The sequence below is a fragment of the Oculina patagonica genome, chromosome 8 (genome assembly GCF_052425735.1).
Source record: "Oculina patagonica isolate OP01 chromosome 8, crgOcupat, whole genome shotgun sequence".
Classification (NCBI taxonomy): domain Eukaryota; kingdom Metazoa; phylum Cnidaria; class Anthozoa; order Scleractinia; family Oculinidae; genus Oculina; species Oculina patagonica.
The window spans coordinates 22,557,812-22,572,979 of record NC_135765.1 but is presented as its reverse complement, the minus strand read 5'-3'; the positions used below and the strand labels follow the sequence as shown (position 1 = coordinate 22,572,979).

The following is a 15,168-nucleotide window of genomic DNA, read 5'->3' as shown; positions in this document are numbered from 1 at the left end:
GCGCGTTTTCTGTTTGGAAATGTCCTGAAGCTCGCCACATCCTCTTTCACTGTCAGAAGTCAAACACTCTTGTAATTGCCGTGACCACTTCATTGCCTAATAATGTTCGTTGATACAATTTTCTTTTTTTTTTAAAAAAAGTTCAAGATGGTTTACTGATGAGAAAAGAATGATGCCCGGAGAGTGAAGTATTTTGTTAAAAGCTCTGGAAAGCGACCACCCTCTATGGCTACGGCGTGAGGTCATTTTTGAGAGCTTATTCTCGTAAACGACCAGCTCTAGTTTTGAACAGGCAGAAAGTGTTCTGAATAGTTTTTCTTATTCCCGGGAGCGCTTCGACTGTATGTACATACTAACAACCAAGAACACGTTTCAACTCTTCTATACCGGCCAAGATAAACATTATAAGTATGGAGGTGATGTTGTACTGTACCTGCAGGCATTTCAGCCAATCGACCAGAAATCTCACGAAGAGCCTCGGCCCAACGGGAAGTGGAGTCAGCCATCATACTCACGTGATAGCCCATGTCACGGAAATACTCTGAAAGCGTGATACCTGTTGGACAAGAAATACTGGTTTTACTGGTATCCTTGTACAATGAGATTATCACCTTATTCCGTGAGATTCGACACAAGGTTGCATGGGAATAAGACTAGTCCACTCGTATATTTGAATATGACCGGTTTTCCAGGATAAATAAAGTTATTATTATTATTATTATTATTATTATTATTATTATTATTATTACAAGTGAAACCGGTAAAAACAATATATAATTATATATTCCATAGAAAACAGGAAAATGTGAAAAGATTAAAAAAATAGATTAGTCTGTATAAATCTGCAGCTTACTTATATAAGTAAATGCTTACATTGTACGCTTCCAGAAAATTCGATACTCACCCCAAGGATGGTCAATGGAAATTCCGAAGGGGAGGGAGGGCACAATAGCCCAAATTTTTAAAATAAAGTATGAAGCTAAACTAAAAATTCCAGGGGGTCGGAAGGGTCCATCCTTGGGGTAGGTATGGATATTTTTGGAACCACACATTATAATTAAACTGCCATTAAGGTCTGGACACACTAGGCGACACGTCGCTGCAACACGTCGCGGCGACAGTCGCCTAGTGTGACATGCGACAAACTATGTCGCTGCAACAGAATTTTGTCCCTGCGACGTGTTGCACAAATTCAAACTGGTTTGAGAGTGCGTCATGTATTTTCGCCATATTGAATATGGAAAACTAGTTTGCATTCCCACTCTTCCAAATTCGCTGTTTGTGCACCAAACAAACACCTTGTTGCAACGACTTAGTTGTAAGCAGTACACATGGAGCAACTTGTCTCCGCGACCTGTCAAGTCGCATAAGTTGTCCCGACCTTTACACTATTGAAGACACTTTAGCCTGCGCTAGAGTAAATTTATGGTCTGCGATAATAATTTTGTAAATTCTCTGTAATTTCATTATTTTTATTAAAACTAAGGAGCAATTGAAGAATACCCGGTCATTATTCATCTGCTCCCGTGGTCCACAGTCCGCAGTGAAATGTTTTTGTTAAGTTATATTTCACTCATAACGCAGTCCGCAGTCATGAAGTCCATTGATCAAAATTGAATGAAATTGTTATAATTGCCTGCCACCGCGGTCCACAGTCCCATAGTGTTTTACTTGAAAATTATACAAAGTCTGCTAATCGCCTGCCACCGGGGCCCATAGTCCCGTAGTCGATTCTAAGAAATGCTAGTAAATGTTATAATCGCCTGCCACCTCGGTCCGCAGTCCCGTAGTGGATTTCAGAACAGTAGATATCCTGAACACAATATAAAGGCTAACCGCAAGCAACCTAATCGCAGTCCGTAGTGTACCCAGAATTCTTCATGTTAACAATATATAGTGTTGCCCTTACAAATATAGATAGCTTACCGTGAACAGGCTAACCAAAGTGCATATCAGGCTAACCGAAATGAATAAGTAGGCCTCTCTAAACACAAAACATTCTGTCCCATATGTTCACTATGGGATTGCGGACCACAGTGACAGACAAGAAATGCGTGACTACGCAGTGGCAGGCAATCTAAACACCAAACTTTTTGTGTCGGACTGTGGACTGCGGTGACATTAAAATCAGTTCAGCATGCAATTTTGATATTTGTATGGTGACTGCGGACTGTGGTGGCAGTCATTTCAGTTATGCAAAAAAAGTGCCTGGGTAATCTACAATCATGCCAAAACAAAATAGTTTTGTCATGAACCCAGAATGGTTTCAAAACTTACATGTAATAAAGTGTCAGTATTCACATGTAGCCTTATTGGGTTCTGGGATGTTCATATTACATAAATAGCTATAAAATAATGTCACTAAAGTATATTCAGGTTTAAACTGGCAACATGTGGGAATCAATCATGTGACAATTTTATTACATTAACACAATGTGTATTTTTGAGTTCATTTTGACTAAGTCAGTAAGAGGAATGCCATTGCACTCTTCAAGTCACCTGAAAATAGAAACAAAACAAACAAAAACTGTTTATTTTGATGAAATTGCTATTTTTCCAGCATGCAGACTGTATAATTATTAAATGGCTTTTTTCAGTGTGTGAAAAAAAACCTGACTGCTTTCATTTTGGGCTAGTGGATTCAATAATTTTTTCCACTTGCTAGATAGCCAAATGACATTTATGGATTTTTATTTTTTGATGTTGATCTTTCCAGAGAAATATGGGACTTTGGGCAAGCATATAATGGTTTCACAGTCTACCTGGGTCAAGCCAGGAAGAAATCAATTTTCTTGGCACCCTTCCTTTTATTAATCATAATTTTGCAAAAAAAAAATGTCAGTCTTCATTTGAATATGTTGTGGTTTAATTTTATCCCTGGTTTAAAATTTTTCAAACCAGTTTGATTTTCTATTGTCTCATATTCATTATCATAATCTGAAACAAAAGGAAATAAAAAGCAAACTGGTTTGAAAAATTTTAAACCAAAAATAAAATTAAACCACAACAAATATTTAACATTGCTAGCTGTAGTTTAAAATGCTACTTAAGGCCATCCAACAACTGAAAATACATGCCTTAAAAAATGTCAAACAGCTTTTTTATAACGTAGGCAAATGTCTGGTCAAAAAGTAGATCTTTTAAAAATTTCTCAGGTAGTGAATGTGTGAAGAGAGGAGGATGGGAATTGCTGAGATTGGCTGAAGAGATCAATAACTGCCTGAACTTGTTATAATCCATAGTTTAACTCACCAGTAATTCAGAAAGTCCTCAGTTCTGAATTCTGTAAATCCTGTTTAGACATTCTAATAATCCCACAAATTACCTGTATACAACAAAATGCAAAAGAAACGTCAATCTATGTCTGGCAATACAATACACATCATGGAAAGATACAAATTTAAACTTCAGAAATGGTCTCATTTATTTCTTTGCGGCCGGAAATGACCACATGGTCAATATTTTGACAAACATTTCCTCACGTATAAATAATTAAAGGATGCGATTCTTATTAAATTGAAGTAGCTTAACATTCAGATGACAAATATAAATAGAAATTACATGCCTAGACGAACTGAGTGACATTACTATGACACTATCGCCTCAAAATCTACAAGATCTATCGCCGAGCTCGGCTTTAATTCCAGTGAGCTAAGACCAGCTAAGTTTTAGTACGATTCTATCTTTAGCACTTTTATAAATCTTCACATGAACGCCGAAGACATAAGCTTAAGCCAGTCTTCAAAATGAAATTATAGTACAATGAGAAACGCTTACCTGAAGCAGCTGAAGGGACCTCAGGTCATCACTGTATTAAGTCTCTGTTAGAAATGTTTGTGCGAAAAGCTTCCACCGTTTCTCCTCATTCCATATTCTTCTCCAGTATCGGGAATACAAATCAAGGATATCGAATACTCTTTGTTTCGGGACTCGTGATCGCGTCAAGAAGAAAGAACATTGACAAAACTATCCTATAGAACTCGAAATTGCAAAATCAAAACACTAATCGATCGACGCCATTTTGAAAATGCGCCCGCAATACGGACCGCGGGGAATCCGCAAGCAGGGGGGGGGCACAGCTAAAACTCTCCCCAAGCGCCACTCCTTTGTCTGAAAGAAATTACGTTCAACTTCGCCCAAAGCAATAACAATGAAAACAAACTGATAACGCTATAATAAAGAGGATACACTCAAGCCTTTGGCAAAATTTTCTTTTATTTCAAATGCAAATGGTCGTTAAGTAGGAAGCCAACAAACTTTTCAATTGTATTTTTTACTGCCGTACTTTTTCACGAAAAAGTAATAATGGTCATTTTTCAAAACACTATTTAAAAAACTACAACTTTGCTCAAAAAAATCCTAAGAGAGAGGTTCTAGTAAAGTTTTCAAGCAAATTTAAAAATGTGATCCGTTCTGGTCACGTGAGCGATGACGTCATAACAATTAGATTAATTAAAAACTACTTCACAAATAAGTGTCTACCAACATGTATTTTCTTGTTTCCTCGCATTTAATGCAACGCCAGATACGCACTTGTACCCAGACTCCCATTTTTTGAAAATTGTGCATAGCTACCTTAATTTTGATATTTTGTTCGGTACCTGGGCAGTCCAAAATGCCTCACACCAATGTGCTTCAAACTGCAATGACTGCTTTTTTAGTAATAAACTATTTTCGTCACAGTGAGCAAAAACGAACTTCTGAGCAAAGTCACGTGACTAATGACGTCATCAACCTACGACTTATACAAGAAGTAGTTTATGGTAAGAGTTATTTTTATACGACGTACTGCTCCTGCTGACTTCAAACTGACCAAGTTATTTGGCATTGACGATTTTTCAGTTGCAAAGGATTTTGGGAAGGTTTTTATTATAATTATATATTGTTTTTATAATTATTATTATTATTATTATTATTATTATTAATATGTTTTTGATCAAAACCAGAGAGTTTTTAAACCTTTTGGTCAGTCCATCCAAAAGAAAACAACGAAAAAAACTAGGATTGCTTTTTACATTGGTTTGTAATACAAACGCATTTTTCAAAACCGCTTACCAAAAGTATAGGTAGTTGAAAACAGCGGTTCTATTGTCTTCACTAGGTCATCATAACCAAGCAAAGCACTTTGAAAACGATAACAGAGTAAAATCCAGTTCACAAGATGCTTTAAATAGCTACACTGTAGATGAAGGAATTAAAGCTACAATCTTGGACAAAACTGTTCAAACACTAAGCAAATTTCAACTAATTTAGCTAACAGATTTCAGTTTGCAACTACCTCCATTTCAATGTTGTTAATGTTGTAGTGTTTTCAAAACAAAGCCTGTCGAAAACCTGTCAAACCACAAACCTCAAGAAATAACATTGAGTAGGGGGAGAGGGGGATAAAATACTTTTACCCGCTTACAGGCCAAGCCTTCGTCAACCGCTGCCTACGCTACATCCTTGGTGTAAGATGGCCAAACACCATCAGCAACGAAGATCTATGGGCAAGGACTCAGGAAGACAAGATGATGATTCAAATCAGAAGAAAGAAGTGGAAATGGATAGGACACACGCTAAGGAAACCACACAATAGCGTAACTAAACAGGCACTCTTCTGGAACCCTCAAGGAAAGAGAAATCGTGGAAGGCCAAAAAACAACTGGAGAAGATCAGCCGAAAAAGAACTGCGGCAGATAGGTCTACGATGGACCCAAATTGAACACCAAGCCCAAGACAGAGAACAGTGGAAGAAAACTGTGGATGAGCTATGCTTCACTTAGGAGCCAAGGCTATATATATACAGGCCAGGCATACTTCAGCGGTCACAATAAAGACATGATTGACACCGGAAACCGCGCAAGAAAAACGTCTGGCACCCAGGGTAGGCCAGACAGGACATTTGTGAAAAATGCGTGAAATGCATTTGTTTCAAACAGTTTTGTCCAAGATTGTAGCAGCATGCACAAACTGCTTGTAAAAGGATAAAAACTTTTGTATAGACGAAAAACGTCCACTACAAATTACAATTCAGAGCAATTTCCGTCTCTGGGGAGCTGAAGAGCAACGAATCACAAGATAAGTGTGTACTTCGACAAAAAGTCTTTAAAATAGAAAGGAAATGAATCTTGAAAGGTATAAACCCTGCCCTACCTGTGTAAATGGAAGCTTCTCTAGCAGCTACAGGCATGTTTGAGGTATTGGCGACAAGAGCTGTACGCTTCATAATAGACTCAGTTACTCCACCAATCTCAACTGTTAGCTGCAAAAGTGAAAACAAACATGGATTTGAACCAATACTACATGTCATACATTTTTACGCATGGCTGAATTTTGCTCAATCCAGTCGTCTCAAGAAAGAAAATATCGCGTCAATTTTCTTCTTAGAAGCGACTTTAGAAGCACGAGTCAGGGCACTCAAAGAAAATCGTGCGAGTGCTCCTGGAATTTTTCATGAAGACGCGAAAAAATTTGAAAATGGCAGCAACACAACATTAAAAAAAGCAATCCAAAAATGATGAATCAAAATTGTCTCTCAAAAAAAAAAAAAAAAAAAAAAAAAAAAAAACTTTGAATCCACTTCAAGATAATAAGAATAATAACAGATTGAGGAGAATGGTTTTTGAGCCTGTTAGAACTGAGTTTAAATTATAGCCATGTAGCTCTTTTACATTTGAAACAACGAAAACAAAGGGAGAGGATATGGGGCACTTGAAATAAAAATCATCAAGGAAACAATATATCCCCTCGTAAATTTCAGTGACCTGATGGTGGCCAAGCATTCTCGTTCCCAGAGCCTCCGTTTCTTTTGGTCACGTGGTCGGCGCCAAGCAACAAGAATGTTCTGCAGCAGAATCCTTATTCCTTTGAGGTGTAAAACATATACGTTTAACACACAGAGTCAATTTACCTCAGGGAAATCTCGCAATACTTCTGACATCTCATTTCCTCTTTCTCCACATCCTACGTAGATGATGACGTCAGAGTTTGAAAACTTGGAGAGGGACTGGGAGATAACAGTTTTTCCACAACCAAAGGCTCCTGGGATAGCTGTGGTTCCTCCTTGTACACACCTGAAGTATTACAACAACCAACATCAGAACGTGGATCACTAAGTTAACAAAAGCTAACTGATGAATAGCCCTTACGTTTTGCTCACTTTTTCATGCATTATTGCCAAAATAGTTTCAAAAAATAAATAAGCTACTGGGTAATACTAAAACAATTTCACTTCTAATCAAAACTATAACAAAATTCTCGAAAGTGATTGGTTATCAGCAGCCCGATTTGAGCACTAATAGGACAGTGTACGGGTCATGCTTGTAATTGGACAGCACCGGCTGTTATTTTGCGCGCGCTGTTGTCAGTTGTGCATTTGTTGAGTAGACTGTTATACTTTTCAGTATTCAACCGAAGGTTAGTTTTATTCTCAAATTTTGCAAAACTGAGTTTTGATTAATTGGTAACAAGACTTTGTGCCTCCAATTGTGTCTATAATTATACTTGTGATTAAACAAATCGGACTCCTGCTTCGCGGTCGTCCGATTTTGTTCATCACTTGTATGATTACAGACCGAATTAGACTCCACTCAGTCCTATTACCATTATTAACTCTGGATTTCTACTGATTTCGAGATTTGTTTTAACTGTAATTGGATAGAGTCCTCACGATTTCAGTTTTGTCGTTGCCTATTAGATTTTAATAAATGCAGAACTCTGTACTGAGAAACTGTGGAATTGCCATACATGCACAAATCTTGAAATCATAGTAAACAGATTAATTTTACTTACGGGAAAAGAGCATCCAACACTCTTTGTCCTGTTAACAGTGGGTAATTAGCTGCTAGCTTTTCTGCAACAGGTCTCATTTGTCTCACAGGCCAAATCTGAAATATTAGTAACATTAACTTTCATCAAGCTCACACAACAATAAAAATTACATCACATGTTAGAATAACATACAAATGTTACTTGCTAGGATGCCTGTAATTTAAATTACCGTAGGTATGAGATGGACGTAGGGAATTTTTTTTAAGCTACCGGTACATCTATTTCCTTCGCATCACTCCTGATTCTGTTTATTTATTTATTTATTTATTTTTTTTTTTTGGGAGGGGGGGGGGGGGGGTTCAAGCCATAGGTGACCATTTCAACTGAGCCAACATTGTGCTATAGAATACTAGGTTGTGCTTTTACATGTAGTGACTTAAAACATTTGAAAATATACCCATTGTATATGTAGCTTGGAGTTTGAATGAAGAGCCACTGTTGAACTGTAATCATGTTTGCCTATCAGTCGGTAAAATGCTTTAAATGTTACTTGAACTTAGTGATAAGTTACCTCACAGAGACTGCCAACTAATAGACTACTTCTTCTAAACAAAATTAATTCACTTAAATGCTCATTTGAGAGGTGGACACTTTTGACAAATGGCTTTTAATCAACAAACTAACCTGTAACCTACCAACAACAAACTAACCTGTAACATAGTGTGTTGCGACTTCTCTCCATCAAACTCTGTTTCCAACACAACATCCTGTAGAAAGATTTTTGCAGACCTTCAATACAAGTATTGCATCTTTTTGTCAAAAATTTTTCTACAAGGCTTCCTGAAGCAGGTACTTACAGTAACATTGTAATTTCCTGGTGGTGCAATGTAAGTGACAGTTCCACGACCCTTTGGGTGCAGAGCAAGCCGGTGCTTCAGCAGAGTATTTTCATGTACAATACCAAATATATCTCCTCCTGTCATGTGGTCTCCAATCTAAATAATAACACAAAAGGGTGTAATGAGGGCAGTACGTCGGCTTGCATTATAGGTCTGCAACGCATGCAGAAGGCTAGTTAATTATCTAGCACTATTTTAACAATAGAGTGTTTCTGTCGAGGAACTATCGGCTGATAGTTGCCCCGCGGAAATTTGATGTTATTTATTATAGTTCACCACTAAATTTTCTCCGATTCTGATTGGTTTAAATTGAACACGTGACGCGATAGTGCCCATCCGCCGGAGGGCACTATCGGCCCATAGTGCCCTCCCGTGAAAAATGCCCGGATCGATAGTGACCGCCCTTGACTGTTTTTTTGTAAACAAGCTGCCTGCAGACAAAAAAACCCAACCAAATTTACTGCATTTAGTGGGTTTCTCGTCTGGTTTTGTTTCGTTTGTTAAATTTCGGCTTTCAATTGAGTTTTTTATCCTCAAAAGTAAAAATAATTCACGATGCGTGTTTTTGTATGTGCGCGCGGAAGAAAATTTAGTGGTGAACAATAAAGACAATAGAGTGTTTCTGTCGAGGAACTATCGGTCTGATAGTTGCCCCTTGGAAATTTGATGTTCTTAAAACTAGCATATTTGCCCTCGAAGCTTTGCTTCTCGGGCTAATATTTGTTTTAAGAACATCAAATTTCTGTGGGGCAACTATCAGCCGATAGTTCCTCGACAGAAACACTCTATTGTTAAAGTATGGTGTTAAGAAAGGTAGACAGTTTTCCAAGATCATAGGTCAGCAATGTGTGCAGAGAGCCAGACCAATTAATTTATTATTTGGTTCTATTATTCTATTTGCAAAATTTTGATGAATCCCAAGAAACAGATAAGCCCTGCAAAGCTGGGCCACTAGGCTCCACATAGACTTTACCTTAACTGTATGCAGCTAAAAAAGTTTAATGTTTAAAGTGTATATGACACGAAATCTTTTATTGGCTTTTTTCTTTCGTTGATATGCTTAGATAAAGAATTCATAGTTAAAATTTGTCCAAAAAAAATGTTTCTGTCATTTTTTGCCTCTGAAATGTCGCACTCTCAGCCATCTTGAAAATTCATCAAACAAGTAGACATCACAAAGGTGACGTGACGTACCTTTTGGGCTTTTGGCCGCTCGCCGCTATGACAAAATATTTCGTGTCATAAACACTTTAAAAGTTTAAACTTCAAGTTGAGTGTGCACTACTGTATAATCATATATAGCTAGGCTGGTTAAAAGGACCTAAAGTTGTTCAAATTTTTTGTTTAATTTTTTGTGTAATGAGAATCACAGTCAGAGAAATGCTCTATGATCCCTTACAGCCAACAAATTTCAAAGAAGTCTACTTAATAATAAGTTACTATTTTGGTGATAACAAGAAAGCTTGATGAGAAATAGTGGCAGTAATGAAGTCTTCACATGTATTTTCATGTGGGTACTAACAGAGAGCTTTGAACTGCTGGATTTACTATAACATGTTGTGATAATTGTTTGAAAGCCATTGTAAGGTGAATTAGTAGAAACTCAGCTGTGTTCTATTGAAAATCTGCAAATCTGATTGGTTCTCATAATGTTTCCTATTTGCTGATAGAAAACGATTGCGCGCTAGTTACTCATTTAAAGATTAATTTTTCTTCATTTTTGGCTTATAAGTACGTAAAGTTGTAGGTTTTGGACTGCAGTCCTTTAAGAGTTTCTACTTAAACAATTAGACTACTCACACTTGTTTTCTATGAGCGAATAGTAGTAGTACCTGGGGCTCGTAGTCTTATTGTTAATTTAAAACTTACCTTGAAGCCTTGCGGTTGGTAATCCCACGTTGCACTCCGACTAAGAGCTTCAGTGTTGACACCACGAGGAATGTAAATACTTTCGGTCATTTCATTAATATCCTAACAAAGGAAAATTTAATTGGATCAGGAAGATAGCTCAACCCCAGCAACCTTGAAACCAAAATTTAACATTACAGTAAAAACCCACATAATTATAAGAACCTAGACTTTTCCAACTTTGCCTAACTAGGTTCTTATAGAAATGGTATTACTGTAATTTCTTGGTTCAATGCCTCTGGCGTTTATTTAAATTTGGCCTGGTGGACCTGGCATTTATTTGACTTTGACAGTTTATTCGACCCAGTGCTCATTAAGCAAAGGCTTTTACTCATTGTTTTTGATAAAAATATATATTTTGCTTATACTTTCCAACTACACCTTATTATACTTCAAATATATACCAGAGGGGACTATTTTCAACTCCACCTTATCTGGGGTTGTTTGGTACCCAGCATTTAATCAAGAAAATATGTTAAGTGGGATTTTAGGCTACTTAGGTTCTTAAAATAATATTAATAGGTTCTTATTTTGAAAAGAGTTCTCAGTCTTTCATTTTTGTTTGACACTGCAGGCACTAGCTAGATCAGCAGATCAGCACTAGATCAGCACATTATTATACCATATACAATATGGAATAAGTTGCTGTATTAAATAATATCCATGAATGATATCCATACAGTAAATTTATCTTTCAAAAGTATACTAGCATGCATGCCCATGTCTAGACTAATTCTATTTCTGTATAAATTTTCATCTGTGCCTTCATTTCTGTAAAATAAGAACCTATTGAACCTATAAGAACCTGGTATATAATTATGCGAGTTTTTTATTGTATATCTTCTTGCTGATTATTAAGCCTGGTTTTCACTAGCGATGCAAGCACAAGCGCAAGAATAACAGCTCTTATTTCACCATGAAAACAGCTTCAACACAAGCAAAAGCACAAGCGTATGCAGTTTTATGCTTGTGCTTGTGCTTGCAGCAAGCACAAGAACAAGGATCAAAATTTGTACTCTTTGCGTGATTGCGCTTGTGCTTGCGTCGCTAGTGAAAACCAGGCTTTAGGGCGCATTCGTTTGGGATCAATCCAGAATAAGAATATTTAAAGTAATGCGCTGTTAGCGTAGGTTTGGCTGCTCTTTTCATTCTGGAATTCTTGGATTTACATTCCCACTCCTACATGTAGGAGCAGAATAGCCGGCATATAATCTGGAATACAATCTTATTCCGGAATATTTCAAAACGAATGCGCCCTTAAAGATTTCTTTAAAGGTTAGTTCTAAGAAATACATTGTACACACAAAAATTGAAACAACATTCTTTTCTATCAACAACATGTATGTCAGAATATAATTTATTTTTTGTAAGTTGTTATATTAATGGGAAAAGTTTGTTCTTGGAAAAAAGTTTATACTGTCAGTAACGATTATTATTAATAAACTGACCTTAAGTGGTCTCTGAATTCCATCAAAAATACTTCCCAAAATACCTGTTTAGAATAAAAAGACAGGTTAAAAGGTAAGTATATACATCCATTTATTATCATTTCTCTCAAGTTGCGCCTCACTGAGTGTATAATTATTAAACAGAGAAACACAATTAATTTTGAGAAAAACGAAACTTGTCTCAAGCTGAGAGAGAGGTTAGATACATGTATGTACTTTTTCACAGTACTGTACATGAACTTCAGCATATCAAAAACAATATCAAGTCCATTCATGCATGGACTGTGAGTCATGCATGGTATGTAAATTTGGAGAGGGAGAATAGGAATAAGTTATGGGGTTCATCTTTTGGGTTCTACTTGAGTACTGACCCAATGGGAGGTGTGGTGGCCTAATGGTTAGTACACTGGACTCCAGATCGAGCGGTCTAGGTTCGAGACCAGTCCATGCCGGGGCACTGCGTTGTGTTCTTAGGCAAGACATTTACTCTCATTACAGTGCCTCTCTCCACTCAGGTGTATAAATGGGTAACAGTGAATTTACTGCTTGGGGTAACCCTGTTATGGACTAGCATCCCATCCAGGGGGGAGTAGAAATTTTCCTAGCTGCTTAAGGCTTGTGGGATACTTGGCTCGACAGCGTGCTTTACCTACCCAATGGAAGGTGCAGTTTTGACAAAAAAGCAGGTACACTGCACATGTACAAGGTACTACAGAAGACACATTGGCCTAATTCATATGGTTGGGGTGCAGTCCAGGTTCGAGCCCTGGCCAGGATCACTGAGCTGTGTCCTCAGACAAGACACTTTACTCTCACAGTGCTTCTCTCCACCCAGGTGTATAAATGGGTACTACTGAATTTAATATTAGAGAGGGTAACCCTGTGATAGGCTACAATGTAGGTGTGGGGGGGTGGGGTTGGGAAGAGGTAAGAGGTGCTTAAAAATTATTTAAGTCTCTTATGCTATGAAAACCGGAATAATCTCTGGAGGTATGGGCCACTAAGCCCGGCCGACAGACTTGCTCTGTTTATGTTTCTCTCAAATTGAAGGTTCAAACTAACCCCCCTGCCCCCCCCCACCCCCCCGCCCACGGGCATACCCCGGGCATTTGACGCCTTTGCCTTCCTGGGGGGAAGGGAATTTGTTAATCAACGTCTTCCCAGGGTGGGGAATTTGATCTGACCACATAGGGGGTGGGGAATTTGAATTAGAATAGAGGAAAAAATTGTGTGGTCTATTTATAAAACTGGTAGACAGATAGGATTTTACGAGAATAAGAAGCTACACAGTTAAAACAGTTAACTGTTAAACTGTCTATTAATTTTTCCCCGGGGTGGGGACATTTGATCACTGAAAATTGGCTTGTAGTGGGGCATTTGAACGGCTTTTTGGCCCAGGGAGGCGGGAATTTGAACGCAGATTTTCCAAGAATTCAAATGTCTGGGGGGTTGCCCTGGAGGGCAGGGGGGGGGGGATTTTGAACCTTTGATTTGACTGATACATTACCTGGACCCAGTTCAACTGAGAGAGGCTTTCCAGTCCTAAGCACAGGATCACCAACTGTTACACCAGCTGTAAACATCATTGTCAAGGAATACAACTAACTTTGCTTTCGCTTATATTAGTTATAAAACCTGTGATGCTTATTCTACTTAGCTAAGAGCAACAGAAATATCTGTATTTTTTTGTAAAAGGATTGATCACCGGAGTTCCATTAAAATGGGAAAGCTGTATAATCTAGTCTAGTTTAGTCTAGTCTAGTTTACTCGAGTCAGACTTGTCATCATGCACATAATTATGCAGTCCACCCTGTAGTTCCCAGAGTTGGCACATTTTGGGTCAGGAGAGACCAAATCCTTAACTGCTCTGCACAGCTAATGCACACAATCAAACCGGAACCACGAATTGGAGATTGCAAACGAAATGGACGATTAAATAAACATTTTTTCTACGGCCAATCAGATTTAGCCATGGTTTTGGAGGGGTGTCAGTCTAGCCCAGAGTTCTCTATTCTTGACGCCGACCAAAACGATCCCAGCCTTTGGGGTCAGGTTTTTTAAGGTACTTGTAATTTAGTCTAACCTGGCTCCGACCTTCATGTCAGGAGCTATGAACACATGTACATGTTTGTGTACATAAACACAAAACACAATTTCTGGCCACCAACCTTAACAACTATTTGAGGGGGCAACTGTGCATGATTATACAAATACACTGCACAAATATCTATGATTACGTGTATAATGGATACAAGTTTCTTCATATACTTGGATTGTTGCCATGTCACCTTCCAGACGAATAATCTCTCCAACCAGCTCACTGTGGCCAACACGAACCTGGATTAAAGAGAAGACTTTTAAAATTAATTTTGCTTTGTTCTGAAAACTCTGTGCGAAATAAACTGGCATATATTTAATTATGTTATTGTTACCAGTCAGTGTTGAGAAATACATGTTATGGTATTTTAAAGGAGGTGTACATGGATTATAAATTAACAATAAATTATTTAGAGATAAATAGATTATGGATTAATCCCTAGGGGGTGGGGTGTACGTCGAGTATCCGGCGGCATAAGGCTTACATCAATTATTTTGTAAAAAGCAAATATGGAATGGCCCGACGCGGGTTTAAATGCGAACGAGTAGCTTTGTATTAACTCTACAGGACTCTCTGAGTAAGTAAGTTAATTTAAATACAAATATTGACAACCCATGATCGGTTTACAAACATAACTTAAGCCTACTGTTTGATAGACTAAAGCTTTACTTTCGTTTAAATTTCGACTTACCAATTCGTACATAGCAGCCCCGCTCATGTTTTCCGCCGTCACAACTACATAAAACAAAAGAGGGCTTATTAAATCACGAAAATAGAATATATGAAAGTTTATATAGGAAAGGAAGAGTTGAGGAATTGCGATGCATATTAAATGAAGCTGTCTGATCGTGATCTTTCTCACCGGGTCCTGACACGGCGAAAACATAGCCAAACTTGCTTTCCTTCTCCTGATCTTTGATTTTAGGCAGCTTGTTCGCGAGATCCATTGCTCCGGCCTGTGTAAAACAAAGCGATTTTCAAAACCAAGTTCAATTATTCTACGTAAATTAAAAAGATAAAAACACAACAGATCACAAATTCACCCACCATCTTGGAAATGATA

At 37.8% G+C, this 15,168-nt stretch overlaps 2 protein-coding genes across 2 annotated transcripts in view; one reads left to right on the top strand and one right to left on the bottom strand.

Moving 5' to 3' along the window:
• Positions 1–15,168, top strand: part of LOC144661917 (uncharacterized) — a 459,725-nt gene that overhangs the window by 102,183 nt on the left and 342,374 nt on the right.
• The window catches only part of LOC144661928 (V-type proton ATPase catalytic subunit A), a 20,049-nt gene extending 4,881 nt beyond the window's left edge, over positions 1–15,168 (bottom strand). Inside the window, exons 1-13 of the mRNA XM_078522641.1 lie at positions 15,153–15,168; positions 14,968–15,061; positions 14,797–14,840; positions 14,260–14,344; positions 13,515–13,580; positions 12,008–12,051; positions 10,521–10,622; positions 8,610–8,747; positions 8,463–8,519; positions 7,774–7,868; positions 6,893–7,055; positions 6,136–6,244; positions 434–556 (exon numbers count right to left, since the gene is read on the bottom strand). Of these exons, the coding sequence (XP_078378767.1) occupies positions 434–556; positions 6,136–6,244; positions 6,893–7,055; positions 7,774–7,868; positions 8,463–8,519; positions 8,610–8,747; positions 10,521–10,622; positions 12,008–12,051; positions 13,515–13,580; positions 14,260–14,344; positions 14,797–14,840; positions 14,968–15,061; positions 15,153–15,155 (1,123 nt within the window). The 5' untranslated portion in view covers positions 15,156–15,168. The remainder of the gene's footprint in view (positions 1–433; positions 557–6,135; positions 6,245–6,892; positions 7,056–7,773; positions 7,869–8,462; positions 8,520–8,609; positions 8,748–10,520; positions 10,623–12,007; positions 12,052–13,514; positions 13,581–14,259; positions 14,345–14,796; positions 14,841–14,967; positions 15,062–15,152) is intronic.